The 19,581-nt window shown below is 35.4% G+C and overlaps 1 protein-coding gene across 9 annotated transcripts in view; it reads left to right on the top strand.

Moving 5' to 3' along the window:
• The window catches only part of UBR3 (ubiquitin protein ligase E3 component n-recognin 3), a 102,523-nt gene extending 87,839 nt beyond the window's left edge, over nucleotides 1–14,684 (top strand). For all 9 annotated transcript variants that reach the window (XM_086896723.1, XM_086896724.1, XM_086896722.1 and 6 more), the window contains 7 exons: nucleotides 4,498–4,622; nucleotides 7,261–7,368; nucleotides 7,878–7,988; nucleotides 8,813–8,989; nucleotides 9,771–9,980; nucleotides 11,526–11,665; nucleotides 12,260–14,684. In XM_086896723.1, the coding sequence (XP_086752849.1) occupies nucleotides 4,498–4,622; nucleotides 7,261–7,368; nucleotides 7,878–7,988; nucleotides 8,813–8,989; nucleotides 9,771–9,980; nucleotides 11,526–11,665; nucleotides 12,260–12,377 (989 nt within the window). In that variant the 3' untranslated portion in view covers nucleotides 12,378–14,684. The remainder of the gene's footprint in view (nucleotides 1–4,497; nucleotides 4,623–7,260; nucleotides 7,369–7,877; nucleotides 7,989–8,812; nucleotides 8,990–9,770; nucleotides 9,981–11,525; nucleotides 11,666–12,259) is intronic.
• Nucleotides 14,685–19,581: the final 4,897 nt, after the last annotated feature.

Here is a 19,581-nt window from a genome sequence, read left to right as displayed (position 1 = left end):
TAGAGAGTGCTCTGTAAGGAGGACTCAAAAGCTCATCTCTTGCCCTTCAAATGGCAAATGCATTAACTTCCCTATTAACTGTTAATTTTAAATTCAGACTGGGAATTGCATTAACTACCCTATTAACTGTTGGATGGGTGTTGGTATCTTTTTCAATCTGACATAGATTAAAGCAATAAAAATGTCATTACTGTTCAACCTCTTCATTCAGAAGAGAAAAATTGATCTGAACCTATCATAAAGAAGACTGCTATAGAAAAAATTTTTTGGCAGAGGTCAGAGCATTTACAAACACGAACCAATTTTCAGAGATGTACTTCTGCGTAGTGTAGCAAGCAAAATAAACATTGTGTTTAAGATACTAAAACCATTTGTGAAACTTCTTTTTTCTTTTGAGTTTCACCCTAGGACATGGGCAGAACTTTTCAAATGTTTAGCATTTTGTTTGAAATTTTTGAAATTGTACAGGGCAAAATGCATAATGATCCACATAGGAGTTTCTGGTTCAATTCTGTGGCAGCTGTGCAGAGGGTGGAACGTTCATGGTGTTGTGAATTGGGACTCCGTACAAGACAAAGATTTTGCTTCCAGCTCCTTTCTTAAAAAATAAGAAATAGCAAATGATAGTGTGCATACAGAAACAGAGAGAGTGGCTTGATGGTTATCAAAACTTAAAATCTGTCTTTGTAAATTGAATTCAGTGCCCCCCCACCAGTCCTTTCTGCAGCACAGTTTTCAGATGTTGGAGTAATTGAATTGAAATTGGACATTCTTTCTTGTTACCATCAATTGTAAAAAGTTTTATTTTCCCACCACTTGACTTGGGACCCCGTGTACAGATTTCTAGAAGTAATGATTTCAGTTTCTGCATTGCATTGAATGTAAAAAGTAGCATACTGATACAGTGTTTAAAAACCAGGCTGTGTGTGAACAGGAGTGAGCCTGAGGTGGCCAGTAGTGCCCGGTGCTGTGCCTGGCGCCAGATGCCGGCAGAGCCGAGCAGTGCTTGCCAGCAGCTCTTGTTCCACAGCCTGGTGGTGCTGTGACACCTGACAATTCAGGGCTGCAGGGAGACAGCTGCGATTTAGGAGTGCTTGGATGTGTTCCAACTTGAAAGCTCCTTTTGGGAGTTGAGACTAGCCTCTATGGACTCCAGGAAAGGTTTCTTCTCTGATGTGTAAAATCTGAATTCAACGTCTTTTCCTGTAATACTGGTTAGGCTCAGCTGCTGAAGAGGCTGACCTGGATGTTCTGGCAGATTCTTTTTTTATAAAGTTTGAATGACATGTGACAAAAGTTCAGCAAGCAGCTTTCAGACAAACACTAACACTTTTTTTTAATGATTGGATAAGGATCTTGACTAAATATAGTATGGATGTAATCAGCTTAAGCAGTATCCAGTTTCAGTGGGAAAGCTCAAATATTTATCTCTGTCTTGGAACTTTAATATACCTTTCATAGATTATCTGAAGTTCAGTGCTGTCTCCCTTTGTTCTGAAGTTGTTTTCAAAGCTGGGTTCAAGCTTTAGATGAAGAAGAATAGTTTTCAAAGGTTATTTATACAAAGATCTCCTTCTAAATTTAGTAAAAAAGGCTCTTCGTCCTTAATTTTGCATCTGGTTCTCTCTGTGGATTCCTTCTGTCATCATTGCATACCAGGGTATATAATCAAATTTGATATTGAAATTAAAATATGTATATTTTTGGTACTATGCTTATTTATCTGCACATTTCTAGCACTAATATTTAAATTAGAATTCTAGAAGTGTTTCCTGTTTAAGCTTAATTTTTAAGGGGGTTGGTTGCTTTAAAAATAGGAATGTAAGAGCATTTCTCAATATTATTCAAAAATAAGTACAAAAATTCTGGATTAGCCTGTTTTGTTAGATTGGCCTAGCCATAGAAATAATACTTCCAGACTATCAGATATGGGACAGAGAATCCTAAATGTATTTTAGTGCAGAACTTCGCTTCAGTGTTTTACTTCACAAGCTTTAGAATTATTAAATTAAAAAAGATAAAAAATTAAATTAAAAAGATGATGTAGCAAAAGCACAACCTGCCCCAGGGGCCAGCAGGAAAACAGCATACAGCCCCCATAAGCACACTGCAGAAAGTCAAATAAAGTTGCTCTTTGCAGTAGACAAGAATGTAACAGCTCTAGCATTACAGGTACCTACAGCTATCAAATATTTGGCATTTTAAGAGATAACATAGTAATGAAGTGATAATTGATGCAGTGACTGATGTTGTAATATGTTTCCCATGGGATGCTTCTATGACTATAAAAAAGCCTTGGTGCTCACTACATAACATACGGCCTCTGAGCTGCTCCTGAGATATTTTCCTAAGGGGAAAAAAAAAAGATGAAGTTTGTGCAGAATTCAGGACTTAAAGGTGACCCAGATGTGGGAGTGTGCAGTTTTTGTCCCATTCTGCTTTCTCAAAAAATGTAATTCATAGTAATTTGAGTCACATGCATGCTAAATACAAGAGCATTCATTTAATTGAAACTTAATATGGGCTAGACATATTTCTGGTGAATTGAACTATTACTATTAAGATAAAGAGTAATTCTATTTAGCAGAAAACAGATTTTTTAAAATGTGCAAAGACACCCAATGTTGAGCACTGCAATCACCTGAGCAGAGCTACAAGATAGAGGCTGTGGCAGGCTGGTGCCTATTGACAGCAGTCTGTCTTTGCTGCTCTACATGCAGTGGGTTTTGTTCAGGCTTTCACAGGATGAAATTGATTTGGATTGCTTGTATCTGCTATGGAAGGCTTAGAACTCAATAACCGAGTTCAGTTCTAGCTACAATTACAAAACTCTTAACTCAGGCCAAGGAGGAAATTTTTACAGTTTTCTGAATGTGTGTGATTTCATCTTGTTGATTTCAGTCCCAGAAAATTTCCTTAAAGCTTGCCTGCCATTATTCCTCAGGGACGGGATTGCTAAGAAAATTGAGGTTTCAGCAGAGATAAAAAATATGGCCTCAAGATCTAGTGGGATCTGGTGAATCCTCTTCTTGGGGAAGTGTGAAGAGGAAGTATCATTATAATGCTGCCTGCTCTAGAATGGGGGATGAAGTATAGGACCATTCATTGTCATGTTTAAGACAATCTCCATAGGAAGATAATACAGAAAAGTCAGTTTTTAATTGTGTAATAACAAATGATCTTCTAGATGCTTAAATTGTGCTTATAGTTTATACTCACAGAAGCTTATACTCAGTGACATAAAAAAGTCTCAAAATCCATTGAAATGTCTGCATTGATTTGTAAACACTTGTTACATAGACAAACAATTGTTATTTCACAAATGTAATTATGTACTCAAGTCTTAGCTGTGCATATTTTAAAATTTAGTAGTGGGTTTTGATATTAGATGCAGGAAAGGAGAAGCAAGGTGTTTCATTTTCCTGGCCTCCTCATTTTCACATATGAAGCTCATTTAAATCCTTTGGGAAGAAAGAATGACTTTAACCCAGTTTTTGTGAGGTGCTTATGTAAATAAAATTGTTTTGCTTGACTTCAAAGTCTGAGAGGACTTCTTAAACCTCTCGTTTTTCTCTACATTTTTTTAATATATATTAGTTATGTTTATGCTTAAGAAGTGGTGTTAAGTGATGATAGAAACTTCTTTGATCTACCTAGATTTAAAAACAAACTAGATAATTTGGGGCTGGAAATAGAACCTAAAGATAAAAAGATAAAAAAGGACTGCTTCTGTATCTTCATTTCAGCGAATGATCTTTTTTTTTCTCTTTCCATTTTAGGAAGCCTTATTTTGCTTCTGTTGCTAGCTTCCCCTCAAAAATTTCAAAGCCTTTCTCCTGCAGCCTAGCTGTAGGAAATACTAGTCCTTTAAATATTAAAAACATCATAAAGATCTTTAAAAATACAGTAAATGCCAATCTGCCTTTTGTCTTCCCTCTGTACACATGTGAGGTCCAGTAAATAGGTACTCACTCAAGAGTGTTCTGCAGCATGTGTTTTGTGGCTGGATCCATATCTGGAAGTGAAGAGTTAGAAACTGATATGCTAAATGTTCTTGTGATGATTTTAAAAAAAATTTAATTCTTCCAGTATTTGTAGGAGTGTCACCCCTGATGGGAGCCAGACGAGATGGTTGGATATGCATTTGCTTACATCTACAGTAATCAGTAGCTTAACTTGATGTAACCTTTGGACAAAATACAATTTTGTATTATTGTCAGGCCACTTGGATGAAGTCACTGCTAATCAGGATTAAGATGAACATAAGCAGCTGTGGAAAATTGCTTGCCCTGTACTTGTTCTGTTCACTATGGCTGCCAAGTCATTTCGGAAAGCTGTAACATAGTTATATGTTATTTTGTATGCTTTGAGGGGCTGTTCTTTTTATATAGCACTTGCTTTTCATTTCAGAATCATCATTTCCATAGCTAGAGACTCTGTAATCATTGTATTTGCTAAAAATATCAACTGTTTAAAATTACTTCCTTTGTTTTACAGAACACTTCACCTGCATTATAAAAGTGCTGTTCACTTTATTGTATACTCAAGCATTGGCAGCACTTTCTGTTAAATGCAGCGCTGAAGATAGGATGGCATGGAAAGAGTCAGGAGCTCTCAAAAAGGTTGGTTAGTTTATTAAAATATTTATGAAATTATGCTTAAGTATTTCTGCTATGAATGCCACAGATACTTCTGCTTTGCATGTAATATTTGCTTCTGCTTCAAAATCCAGTATTTTGATTCTGTGTGTGCAATTTCTGCAGGTTTTTGTACATGATTAGACTTAAAAGTTTCACAATTAATACCTGGTTCCAAAACTGAGTTTGAGATTTGAGTGTGTTTCTTTATAGTTTCAGTCTCTACTTTGTTGCAGTGGTTGAAATCAATAAATGCAGCTTTTCTTCCTGTGAAATTGAAGCCTGCCCATATAAACCATGGGCATCGATCCGATGCATTTCTCTACAGGAAAAGCAGGAAGCCTTGTTGGAGATAAAAACCCTCTTGACTTTTCCAACTTGCTTGTGCTATTTGTGGCTAGCTATATAAATTTCTCTCACTATGTGGTTGAGAGTGCTTATATGATGAAGAAGGAAATCTGTCACTATTGTTTCTTTGCCTTTTGGTGGTATTTACAAGTAAAGTGACAATGCATCTTTCTATTTCAGTTCAGCTGATTGAATGCCAGTTGCCACCAAAGACAAAGTTCTCTGCACTAGCACCAGCATTCATTTAATCCTTCAGTCAACCTTCTACTCCACAGATTGGTTTTCCCAGAATGTCAAAAGGATGCCAATATCAGATCAAAGGAAAGGATAGGAATGTTGATATTGGCCAATATCAGACCAAAAGAAAGAATAGAATTGTTTCCCAGAAGGTGAAAAGAATGCCAATATCAGACCAAAGGAAAAGATTAAAGTGTTGGGACCAGGAGAAGAAATGGGTATTGCCCCTTTGTACAACAGCTGGGCCTTAGGTGTAAAATGAAATGAAGACTGAGAAGCATGACCTGTCTTTTCACATGTAACTTATATTTGTCATACTGGTCAGTCAGAATTCCAGGGTCTTAAGGACAAATTATCTGCTGGCCTGCTACTATGAATTTTGTTTTTTTTACATTGGGATCACTGGACAGTACTTCATTTTGTCAGGTCCCTATCTGATCATTCTTTCACTGTATTGTCATTTTCTTAGAAATACAAAGACATTTGCTTGAGGTTGTTGCTAGTGATAGGGGTTTTTTCATTGTTTACTTAAGTGATTCTCAGGTGATACATAATTTTGCAGTTTCAAGCACCCAGGACCTGCCAGTGATAATCACACAGCTCCCTGTTCCTGTCTCCCAGCTGTTTGGCTGCCCTTCTTTTCATGAGCCTATCCCTCATCCTCATGCATGTCATGAGGGAAGCGGGTTCTTAATTTAGAAATCCAAGTTCTTTCTTTAAAGTTCCTTTAAGCCCTAGTGGTTAAAAACATATGATTCAGGTTGGCTTTTTCTTCTCTGTTGGTAAAACAGATATTTTAATCCTGGGATGACTACACAGATGACACTTCACTTAACTTTTGTCTGTGGATAATGTCAAGTGAATTTATTACAGTTTGGTATTCCAGACATTAAACATGGACTGAAGACTTTGCTCTATATTTATGTTAAATGATTAAATAACATGAAGAGTTTAATTTCTCAGCAGGGGTGAGAGGTGGATATTGTACTTTTGAAACCCACATTTACCCTCATTATCTTAGCAAGGTGTGTTACGGTGTCATAGGAAGCACAATAAATGCCTGTGGATTAAACTTCCAGGAATAACATAGAAAGAAGGTTTTTCTTAGCTGCTGAATTAAGTGTGTGTTGCCTTCTGGGTCTTTGACTATAAGCATAAACAGTAAGTGTGTGGTCCCAGTATGAAAGGTGAAGACCCCATCTAAAATGGAGAATGAAAGCTGATGCCAAAATGCACTAAAGAAACCAACTGATGAATTACATACATCATTATGTACTGAAGTAATTGAAGTTTCTTTAAGGAATCACAGTAATGTTCCACTGCCTTGTTGTTTCTTGTGTTGATCATATACTAACAGAACTTAAAATTCATATCCAGTCATCTTTTTCCAGGGTAGAATTTATTCTGACTCGGAAGAAAATATTTATGAGAATACTGCTTTCTATTTCTTAAGGCTTTCTGTGTTGCCTTTAAATGTAATTGCTATGGCACAAAGCTAAGTGGCTATTTATTCTTTACACTAAATATATTTTCCATCTCTAGTAGACATTGTTCATTCCAAACAGAGCTTTGTACTTTCTGATAGATTCATTGTAACTTAAAATACATAGCAAGTGGTTTGTTATCCATTCTGGTTGGTATGTTTTCAAAAATTATTTTTTAAAAAAAATTCCTGCATTAGAATTCAAATTCTGTCAAAACAAGATGTATCTATGAAGTGGTTCTTTCTTGTTTTAAAGGAAGGATTTATATACTCACAGAGAAAATGTGAAATGTTATACAAGTGCTTTCATAAAGTGCTCAGTTCAGAGCATATGTAATTCAAGTAGCAATTCACATTTCACTATTGAGCTACATGCAGTCCCATTCTGTAAAATTATATATTTATTTTAATTTTTTTTAAACATTGTGTATCTATGTAGGTCAAAATTCACATGTTGATCAAAAGGAAATACTCTTCATTGCTGTTGCTAATACAGAAACATTTTCTCCTTTTTATGACCAGTGCTTTTTGGATTTATTTTCTTCTCATTTGCAGAATACATCCAGTGGAGAAAAATCTTGGGAAGTATTGCTGAGTCATGTGATTAGTGAACTGTCTAAAGGGAAGATATATGATGAAGGAGAGACTGAAGAATTAGCAGTGGTATTGGCAAATTTCTGGATAATGTATCCAGCATGTCCCCTTGAAGTTTTTTTGCTTCATTGTTATAATGATTTTTCTCTGATCTTGTTAAAGACTTGCGGTACAACTCTTTGTTTTCTAGATCAAAGCATATCCCTTTGGGACAGTTTGCCTCCGCAAATCTTTCTTTTAATAATATCAGATGTGGTCAGTGCCACATTGAGAAAATTATTGACAAATACTTCTTATAATTACAGGTTTTAATCATATATATGAGTTCTAATCATAAGTATGAAAGACCTTTCAGAAACTTGGAAAAGTAAATATATTAAGTAGAAAACCCATTTGTTGAGGGGGAAGAATATCTACAGAGCTATTTCAGATTAGGGAAATGCTGGCCTTTGAAATGTATGTTCGATTAAGTCATTTCTATAATATGCTTTAAAAAATACCTGGTTCATATTGCAGTTTCCATACTTAGGGGATAATTTACCTGGGACAGAATTTAGTAATTGCTTCCTCCTGTCTAGGTAAATCTGGATTCTGTAGAGTGCTATCTGCAGCAGTTCTGCCTGCCTTTCCTCAGGATCACAAGCCTTCTTCAACACCATCTCTTTGGAGGGGATTTGCCTAGTTGTCAGGTACAGAATGAGAGGGGCACACTCAAACATTTCTGAATAAAAGCTAAAGATCAAAAATTAGAACTTTAAGGTGTCTTTTTCATGGTATACATTTTCTATCCTAAGATATTTTTAAAGCATTTGCATATTACATATTAACATAATACAGCACTGCAGTTTTCAAAAAAATGTTATTATATTACTAAACTTCAGCAAAGTCATTCTTATTTAATTGGGTCATAGGTGCTTGTCTTTTAAAATAAAAACATACTTTTAAAACTTGTCCAGCTTCTGCAGAGATGGTGTAATTCCTGGATGGAATTCAGTACTGATTTTCTTAATGCCTCTTAATACTTCATTCTCAGAGACATTGCATCAGCGGACAATTATGTTTAAGTTCCATGACTAATTTAAGTAGAGTTTACTGCAGGTCAGCTCCCTTTTTGCCTTGCCTCAACATCATTTCCTTTGTAAAACAGCTGTTAGCTAGCTTGTGGTGCTAAACAGAAAAAAAGTATTGTGGAGTTTGGAGCTTTCTTGTTTTGTTTCTGTTTTTTGGATTTGTGGTTTTTGTGGTGGGGCTGTGTTTTGTCTGTGGGGTTTGGTTTGAGTTGAGGTTTCAAAGTTGTTTGGTTTGGAGGGTTTTTTCTGACAATTTTTTCTTGCTTCAAGGGTCCAGTTTGAAGTTATCTGGTGAAATTGAACCTTCCTATGTCACTAAGCATGACTATTTGCATCTTAATACTAAAATACTTCTTATTGAAATAGATATATTTTTAATAAACTATTAAAAAATTTAGAGTCTAGGTATTAATCTACACCTCTTTGATTTCATGCCTAAAAAGGAAGATGAAGAATTCACCATTCTTGCAAGCTGCCTGGGTCTGTTACCATCTTTTCAGTCAGCTCATCAGTTCACCAGTGCCTCTTGTCTTGATTGGCCAGTGCCAGCATTTGACATGATATCACAGTGGTGCTCAGAACTGGCTTCATTTGCAGATAGACATCCAGATCAAGTAAAGGTATGTAGCAAAATTATACTTTCCAAAATAGGGAAGCAGCTATTTATTGTTTGACTCATTATGCACATATACTGTTGCTTTGGATAAGAATCTGAAAATATAACTTTTTAGTGAGAAAGAAATTGTAATGGGAAATATTGGTAAGTGGATGTGGTTTGAATTGTCTAAAAACAGGAATAAGTAGAGCTGTGTGATTTTTATAGTTGCCGGAGACAGAATATAGAAACACTATCCTTAGATGATACTAAGTCTGCACATACCTTCTGGACCTGTAGCCAATAAAGGGCAGGTAACAGAAACTTTAAGAAAATACATATCAGAACTTTTCCTTGTCTGTTTTAAATTTGAGTACAAATTTTAGCTGGGAGACAGCTTTCATAGTCAGTGCCACGGTTTGGGAGTAACACATTGATATTGTCAAACAAACTTAGTGGAGGGAGTAAGAGTCTTTCCTATGGGTCACTCTTAATCCTCTCATTTTAACTCTGAAGGATTTTGCACTTAAAGTATGTCACTTTCAGAAAACATCCTTGGGAAAAGACTAGTGCCCATTTTGTACCTGTTACAGAGGATGAAACGTGACTGCAGTTGGGGAGGGTGATCAACCAGGAGCAGGTGACTATTACAAGGTTGACATTTGACTTCTAAATATGTGGAATGCAAAAGAAAGGAGATACTTTTAAACTGCATTTTAACTTTTATTTGGTATTCTCTTTTTTTAGAAGATACAAATGCTTTAAAAAATGCACAGAACTGATATATATTCTTACCTTATTTGTAGGCTTTGCTTATCCAGGAACCTAAGTGGGACTTGCCACGCCTCCTTCAGTTGCCTGAGAATTACAATACCATTTTTCAGTATTATCACAGAAAAACTTGTTCTGTTTGTACCAAGGTTCCTAAAGATCCTGCTGTTTGCTTAGTTTGTGGTACTTTTGTATGCTTGAAAGGACTATGCTGTAAACAACAGAGCTACTGTGAATGTGTACTGGTAAGAGAGAGTTAATTCAAATTCTGTAATTGATTCTCATGCTCATTGATAGTTGTTAACTCCATTGCTCACTTCTGATGGTTTTCTTTTCAAAATGTGTTTATATAATCATAGTTTGGGTCGGAAGGGACCCTTGAAGGGTCATCTAGTCTAACCCCCAGTGATAGAGTTTAATGCTTATTTCTGAGTAATAGACCTAGACTGGATTCTGGGGACCTATTTACTTGCATAGCAACATATTTCTCCTTTTTTGTAAAAGTCTTCCAAAGCCACTGTGTGTAATGTTGACACATGGTTTTGATTCACAGCCAGTTGAAATTTTTTTACATTCTGGTTGTTTCTATATTATTTTCATTTTCCTTTGTTTTGTTTCCTTGATTTCCAAGTACATAGAAAATCAGTGTGGTGTTGATTTGAGTATTTTCTGATACCTGATCACCTACTAGAGATCTACAGACTTTAACTACGTAGGTGCTGATTTAAGGTCAATGACTTTTTCAGCAGCAAAGATTTCTAGTCAGCATATATATAATTTCTTTCAGCAGCCTAAATTGGATGAGATCTAGTATCATTTTTCAGACTATGACAAAAGTTTGCTTTGATAGGTTTTCTCTTTGCTTCCATTGAACAGTTAGGGGAAGACTGAAAATATAAGGACTTCACAAAACTGTGAGAGGAATTTGTTAGAGAGATATTTACAAATGGGGCATAAAATGTCAGAGATATTTTGAGCTGTTTTAAAATTGTTTGAACTCACCTTTCTCTCTTATAATGCAAATATAGCAGAAGAAAAAGGGGTGGGCAAAATTTACAATAGAATTTATAGTTACATTTAAGGTAAGGTTGCATTTCAAGCTTCATGAAAACAGAATGTTATAAAAGAAAGGAATTAACAATCCATATAATTAAGTGTTTTTGTAGTTGATGGGATTATAGCTTCTAATTGTAATCAACCATATAGGAAGGGTGCATTTTTTAATTGCAAAAGTGAATTGATGAATGTAGATTGTGCTCGTCACAGAGGTGAATGACATACTGAACAAAGCAAGAACCATTAAATTTTTTTTATTAATTTGTAGAGCCATAGACTAGATCTGTGAGCATGGATTGAGAAAGCAAATGTTTAACAATATAAACTATTGTAAGGTTTTTCTAAATACTTTCTCCAGTTACTGCTATCTGTGGAAAATATTTGGTAATCCTATCCAGTTTGCTATACAACAACAAATTGAAAATATTGTGCAGAATATTTTTGCTTATTTTTTGTAATTCAGTTTTTATGTGGCAACAAATATCCTCCCCTTTTGATTAGGGAAACATTTTATATACAGGTGTTGTTATGGCAGCACAAGAAACTGGATTCTAGTTTGGATAGAGAATTTTGGGGCAGCCTATCCTTTGGCACACTTAGGAAATAGTTTCTTAGTAAATGTATGTCATTTGAAGCAAAACAAAGTATTATTTTTAAAATTTCTTCTGTTACAAAGTTGACAGACATTAACAGAATCTTTGCACTCTTGCCTTCCTACATGCATAACATTACAGCATTCTCAAAACTGTGGAGCTGGGACAGGAATATTCCTTTTGATTAATGCGTCTGTAATCATCATCATACGAGGCCATCGTTTCTGCCTTTGGGGTTCTGTTTATCTCGATGCACATGGTGAAGAAGACAGAGATCTTAGGTACTGTTTTCATTACAGCTGTGTTTCATTGTTGGTGCTTCTGTGTAGATCAAGTTTGTCTTGTAACATGCAGTAACAGATAATGATAGATCTCCACCTTCCTTGTGTAGAAAAATGGAAAATCCCCATTAATTGCAACTTGGACTGACTTTTACTGTCTTGGGTTTTTGAGGATTTTTGGCCCAGAAGTGGTGTAATCATGATCACTGCGTAGTTACACCAGGAACCCAGCAGACAGATGACTATGTTGCCATTCCCAACTACAGTTAATTCTGAGTGTTCTGTTGGGAAAAGCTTATCTCCCAGTGTTGTTGTTTGGCCTTTAATCAAACAATGCTGTTGGATTCCAGTAACTTCCAAGCTACACATGACTGAGAAAACAAGTGATGGTTTCTGGATGCTGCTATCCAGTGTAAGGAAGGGAAGTCCCAGGATTTACCCTACAAGAAGCAAAAATGAAAACCCCTCACCAATGCATGTTTACCCTGTAAAAAGAGTTGTATGAGTATCATGTTGATTATATAATGAAGCTTCTTTCCACTTACTTGGCTTGTTAACCATTTATTTTCTTCTTTCCTTTTTTTCCCTCCACAGGCGTGGTAAACCCCTCTACATATGCAAGGAAAGATACAAAGTGCTTGAACAGCAGTGGGTGTCTCATACTTTTGATCATATCAATAAAAGATGGGGGCCACATTATAATGGCTTGTAAATCATCATCATCATCATCTACACACCATATAACTGCTGTTACCATGAATGAATGCATCTTGACTGACAATAGCTTTAACTGAATGGGAGTTTAACTCTTTGGATCGGGGTGGAATTGGGTATGGGCATAAAAGGGAAATGGAATTTTGTCAACATGTGAAATCTGTGCAAAATGAGCTGTTGTTGCTACTAAACAATGATACAATGATTGAAATTAAATCCTCAAAATGGTGTGAGCAATCTTATTGCACTCAGTAGTCTATTTTTCTTGTGTTTTTTTAAAGCCCATTATTGTTAAGAAGCACAAAGTTTACTTGGAATTGTTTAGAAGCTCCAGGAGTAGCTGTCTGGGTTTTATTTTTCTTTGCATGGAGTTGAGTTTTTAGCAATTTTTGCTGAAATGGTGTAAATGTCTATTACACTACTAAGTATGTTGGATAAAATTTCTTTGCCATTTTTGTGTTGGCTTGAGGTTTTTACTTGATAGGCATTTGTAATTAGGTCTGTAAAATGACTGTGAGACTGCATGGTAATAATTGGTCTGAAAGTTGAATTTTAAAGAGTATTTCACTTATAGAGGTCTATTGAAATATTTCAGGCATTACTGAAAACTTACACATTCTCAGGAACTTCATTTTTTTTCTCCATAAGTAAGTGAAGAAGCTGTAAATTAGGTGTCTTACTGTTCTTCATGTAATCCAGAACACACATTCTGTCCTCATTTTTTTCCAGGAAGGAGCTTTTCTTTTTTTCATATCAGTTTAAGAAATTGTTAATGATAACATACAGAAATTGCTATATATACGGAATTTGTATGGTGCCCAACACAGTAGATTCCAGTTACAAGCATAACAACTGTAAGCCTGCCTATCCTTCCAAACCAGATGTATGTTTCAGAATGATTGGATTCAGAATGTGCAGGCTATTCTAAAAATGGTAATTTTTATCTTTCCTTACATTTCAGGAGGTTCCTCAATATTGTATTTGTTTAAAGTAATCACTATTCTTTCTGCTTGGTTTCCTAAAAGGGAAAAATAAAAAAAAAAATTCAACAGAGGTAGCCAAGATGAGGTACCGGTGCAGCCTCACTGGATGAATGCCAAAACAGTTCATGCTTAGAAGACTAAAAAATTCATGAGAAGAAGCATGACTGGGCTAAAACCCATAGTGTAAGTAGGTAGGGAAGATTATAGTCAAAATACTGGTATGTAATATATTGCTAATATTGTTTTTTCACAAGTCTTGGACATTTGTTGGCTATTTCATACAATACTACCAAGCAGTTCCTGGTAGTTTTGACTTCCACAGCTTGCGTGTAAAATAAAATTTATGTGTGCAAAATAAAAACATCTTATGATAAAGCCACATATAGAAAGAAAACAGTTTCCCAGTGGAAATCATTATCTAGTGAAAAGTGTATAGGGGAAATAAAATGACTGTATAGCAATCAGGAACAGACTGAAGGAAAAGTAGAGAAAATGATTTTTTCTGGATACCTGCAATTTGAAAAACCCTACAATAAAGGATACTGTTTTTTATATAGACATATAAATATATATATATTTCAAAAGTATTACAGTACTTCCTGTAAGATTAGAATTACTCTGTTTCACTGACTAAATGGCTGTGTCTTTTCCAAAATATTACTTTTTTGATACTGTATTATAAGTTCTGCCTGTGATATTTTTGCATTGCTCATTAAGAATATCAGGCCATTTTGTAAATGTGGTTAAAGAGCAAAAAGATTCTTTACATTGCCAGCATAACATTATTATAGGGCTCATGAACTTGAGTGATCTGTAATTTGAAGCTCCAATGCTATATTTACAAGAAATAATGTGTCCAGAATTTGATTACTGTGTTTTATTTAAAACAGAATGTTCTCTGATTGTGCATATGGATGTGAAGTAAAACTATTAGCCTTAACTTTAACATTTGGGTATTTCATAGTGGTTATTGAAGTACTGGTGAATTAGTCACCAGTTGATTTAAAAACGACAAAAAATTACTTGGTTGAAAAATTGTACTTGAATATCCTTGCATGCTGCTAAACAAGAATTTTTATTTCCCCCATAACTTTTTAAATTCTACTTTATTAAGCTAACCTTGAAAAATAACAGGTCCAAACTAGAGTGGTGTGTGCATTTAATACTCAAGTGTTCTGGTGTGATATCCTGTATGAATGATCATTTAAGTACAGTACATTACTGTAGACTCTAAATCAATCTTTATAACACATCAGAAGAGTACAAAACTAGGAATACAATAATTGGCATTGTAAGATATGTTAATAAAAGTCTACCGTCAATCTGTGTGTTCATGAAATTTTTTCTCTCTACCCCAGTAATCCAAAATGACACTGAATTCCACCCAAAAGCCAGGCAGTTATTTAAACATTAAAACCTTATGCATGCAAAGTACTTTGTGTAGAGAGTAAACCTGGTACGTGTTTTAACTTGTTACTTAGTCATGTATTTTCCAATAGTAATTTGGATTATTTTACTCATAACTATGGCACTTAAAGTTGTGCTTAAGTGTATTCCAGCTATTCCAGCATTGCTGCTGCAAACTGCTGAAGTTAAATTGCTGAGTTGAGAAACTACTTCTGGGAAAACTGCTTGATCTTTTCTGTCAAATCTGTTTCTGAAATAACTATTACTTCAATTTGCTGAATATAATATTTATGTATTAAGTTTTTTTCTTTTCTTTCGACCTTTGAGAGATTTGATGGAACAATCATCTTTTGGCCTTGACCTTTGGATAATAGCATTTTTTCTTTTTCAGTGGTGGCCTGAAATTTTAATGAATATTTTCATCACCCCTGCTATAGGAATCTTTTATAACTCATAGTATTTCACAAGGAAGTAACACTTTTCTTTTAAAAACAGGATCTCTTTCTTCAGTATACAACAAATGTTATTCTTTACTTCAGAATCCCATGAGATCAGTTCATGTTGTGTGCATAGCTGCCAGGGAAGACTTGAGTTTTGTGGTGATCTTGATATGATTTCTATCTAATTTTCATCTAACCCAGATACTGCAGTCCTGTTTTTCAATTTCTTTTCTCAGAGGTGGGGACAGTGATAAATGGAGCCTGCCTGACTATTAGCATAGGTGAAAATGAAATTATGCTGTTAACAAAGAAACCCACAGGAATGATGTGAGCCAGTGTGTGAACATTCACAGCTCTAGGTTACCAACCACAGAATATAAGGAAGTGTACGTAATGAGATGAGGCTGGCTCTGTGTGACAATTTGTGGGTTTTTTTGTTTGGGTAAGATTGCTCACTGTAGTCAGTGAGAGCTGTACTGTTGGGCTGATGAATGTCATCTTGGCAGGGCACAGTGCCCAAATCCCCTAATTGCATGTTTTCTCAGATGGGCAGCAGTTTCCCTGCAAATTCTCTTACACTGAGGAGAGTCCCAGCTTCTGTTGAGTTCATCCTGGCAGCTTACTGTGCCTCTTTTCCTACTGCAATAACTAATACATTTCCCATTGTAGGATACCTTTGACTCATTACTACTAAGATTTTTAATAATTTTAATTGAAAACAATTATGCTGGGCTTATTCCTCATGGTTGGATTATTTTTTTAATGTTATAACAGAACAAGATAACCTTCAGAGATTAGAGCTGGAAAAAAACAACTGTTCTTCATGCCTGATAATGAGAAAAACGTAGTTAAAATATTTACTGTCCCTACATTTTGGCCTTAAATCTGATGACCAGATGTGCATGGGTCACATTTGAATGTAGAGCACAAGCGTGTATTGAAGCACTTGCCAAATCAGAACAACATGTTCTTAGGGATTACCTGTAATACTAGCAAATACCTAAAGTAGATAATGAGCCTTTGTTTTTCAGGTGTCAAGGAATATACTTTGCACCTTGCTATTGAAGCCATTAATACAGTTTGCTGTGAAAAGTGTTACTTTCCTTCTGTTTCCTTGAAAAACGGAACCTCTCCTTTCTTTCAGGCCTTTGTTTTCTCCAGTGTTGTATATGTAACTACTTTGTTTGTGTAGCACTGCACAACAGAAGAAGCCTAAACCAGCTGGAGAGCCCTCTGCAACTGTACAGCAATACCATGTGAATAAATTGCATTTTCTCAGGGTACTTTATGCAGAGATAACCAAGGAGGCACAGGTTGAAAATTAGTTTGTAGAGACTCTGGCTGCTTTTGTGCTCTATGGTGCTGGTCATTTTAGATTTGTTACACATCAAGCTTTGAAAATTTAAAACTAACTTTGCATTTTTTTCAAGTATCTCCACAGGCCCTAAAAGAAAATGCCTTTGTCCTAGGACAATTTCCCGTTGTTCTCAAGAGAGTTTAGTATGGAGCTAGTGTTTTAATCTCAGCTCTGCAACAAGGTACTTGGTGACAATGCTGGTGTAAATGTATACATGATACAAAATCCAGACATGTAGGTTTTGTTAAACTAACATCTTGGGCAACTGAAGGGACTGTTAAGTATTGTTTCCTTTTGGTTCTCTAGCTATCTGCTTTATCCTGCTTGTTTTGTTTCAACTTGTAATCTCCTTTAAGACAGGGAGCACCTCCTGTTTGGATCAGTAAGTGCTGCTCTATAATGTTAGATCAACTGGTATTGGAGCAAATCCAGATTGCAGAGTCTTCCATCATCAATAAATATATATGTGCACACAGGACTTAAGCGAGATATGGCCCTTTCTTGTTTCATGTTCATGCTTTTTGAATTTTTTCAAACTTTGCTGCCTTCAACCTCAAATGTTCCTCCTCACACAGAGATGATTGCAGTAATCAAAATCAACATGAAATTAAAATGAGGTTGTTTCCCACAGTCAGACATGACTCTGGACAGAATAATACCTCTTCAATATCTCTACATCATCTTTTTTGTCCTGCCAAAAGCAGCTGTCTCAAGAAACAAATACTTTCTGAGACTTAAAGAAGCTTATTGTCTTTTAATTCTTAGTGCAGTGTTTGTATGACTAATACAGCAGGTGACTGATGTAATTCAAATAACCTTCAGATACCTGGCTATTCAGAAATGGCTCACACTTCTATTTTCTCCCTACTTGGACTGGGTGTCTTAGTTACATAACTTAATAGCAAGACATCTTACAGAACATTTCCCTTATAATGGTGTTCTTTCTGTTTTAATCCTGGGCAGAATTAGGGACTATTAATCAGATTACTGCATGTAATTTTACAATTCCAGTCTACCTAAACAAGTAAGAAATCCACAGCAATTTGAAGCTAAGGTACTACAGTAGCAGTGCTCTTCTGTGAGAGAATGTTTCCTGGAATGCTGCAGTATATTTTTTCACTGTATATTACAGAGCTGTGTTGCATCTTGTCCTCTGAAACATATGTCAAAAGACATGTTATTTGTGTGAATACCAAGGTGGTTCCCTAGCAACAATAAATAGAAGGAAGCTCAGCCCGTTCAAGTGATTTACCTTTGTAAGTATGTGGCAGCAAAGATGGATTTTGAATACTAAGGGAACTCATTAGCTGGAAGAAGAAAAGCAGCAAATAAAGAACTGTAGATATATCTTACCCAGCACTGCTATTGTGTACAGCATAATTGGGAATTTGCATAAGATGCTCTTAATGTGAAATACCATCTAATTTTACTCTTTCCTCTACAGCTTTTAATTTTCTTTACTATAGAGGGGTAAAATGTTTCCTCTGAGAAAATATAAGAAGTCACATTGATTATTATTAATTTATTATTTGGATAAGTTCACCTTCCAAACTTATTAATATGCTATGTGCTCACACCTAGCATTGAGTGATACAGGACACTCAGTTGCTTAGATGTTCATCCACTAAGAGTAAGTGCATAGACTTAAGCATAATAACAGGCATAAGATTTTAAATCAGCGTAAGACTGCATCTCAACTTTTTACTTACAGAAAGCATAGATTCTGTTGTAATAGTATGTTTTATGATTAAAGTGTTTCCATTTATAGTTTGTTGATTCCATGTTTTTCTACAAGTTGGTGTTATATGACAATGTAAAAATTAATAGATTGTCAAAAAACTCCTAGTTAACATATAGCACTGAAATCTTTTGTGGACTATACTTTGGATAAGCTCATCAGTTAAATTCTGTAGAGGATTTACTGCCTATGAAATATTTTGTTTCCATTCCGTTCTTTAGGCATTTTAGAACATTTAATCTAATAATAGCTTTTCACCTTTTGGCATCTAGCTGTGACCATATAAATGACACATTAATTTTCTCATGCAGTCTAAAGTAAGGCTAGGAATGGTTTGCATTAGTGCAGCCATTGTATAACAGACATATCATTTTTGCACTTACAATCAGAAGTCCTACAAAAATTAATCTGCTATTTTTCTACCTGAGATCTGCAACCAACAACAAAAAGTAACAGCTGCACTTTAATATGGCTTGTTTCTGTCTGGCTTCAGAATAAGCAATTTACCTGTAAATTGTAGTTTAGGATGGACAAATCTTCCCACTACTGCAAACATAAACATTTCCCTGTATAACATTACAAAAATCAAAGGGTATTTCCGATATTTCTTCCTGCTGAAATGCAGAAGGTAGGATTAAGATAAGGGGGGATTGGGCTGGCTTTAAGGGATTTTTTTATTGTTTTGTTTTAATCTTAAATTGCAATAAATTAGCTTTCTTTTCAAATTCTGTATTACAGTATTTCAGTGATTCACGGATGACCCTACTGACAAGTTGTGAAGTTCAGGGATGCTTACAAAGCCATTGCAATGCAAATTGCTGCATCACAGGAGACCTTTGGAAATCCAGTGTGGGATATAAGCACAGTGCTTGTGTAGCTCCAACTCAATTTAGTCACCAAATTTAGTCAAAGTTTTGTGACTGTACCCTGACTGTAAATGGGTATGTTGAACGGGCTGGCAATGTTTGGAAACACAATTCTAGCTGGACAGCAAGGACCTAGTGAAAAGGGATTAAAAAACATCAGCATCAGAACAAAACAAGTAGGTACAGGAAGAGAAATACAGAAAATTATGAAACAAATCAGTTTTGTCATAGAACTCACACAAAGGTCTAGATTGCAAGAGCCAAAATTATGTAGCAATAAATGAGGGAATTCCTATGGTTCAAAAACTAACATAAGAATCTGGAAGAGATGTGGGAATACCTTAAGGTTCTAGGCGTGATTATCAATTCTTGAGGAAAATGGGGAACACTTGAGGCATACATGCAGAACAT

Source organism: Cyanistes caeruleus, chromosome 7 (genome assembly GCF_971803275.1).
Source record: "Cyanistes caeruleus chromosome 7, bCyaCae1.hap1.1, whole genome shotgun sequence".
Classification (NCBI taxonomy): Eukaryota; Metazoa; Chordata; class Aves; order Passeriformes; family Paridae; genus Cyanistes; species Cyanistes caeruleus.
This window is presented reverse-complemented; position numbering and strand designations above follow the sequence as displayed.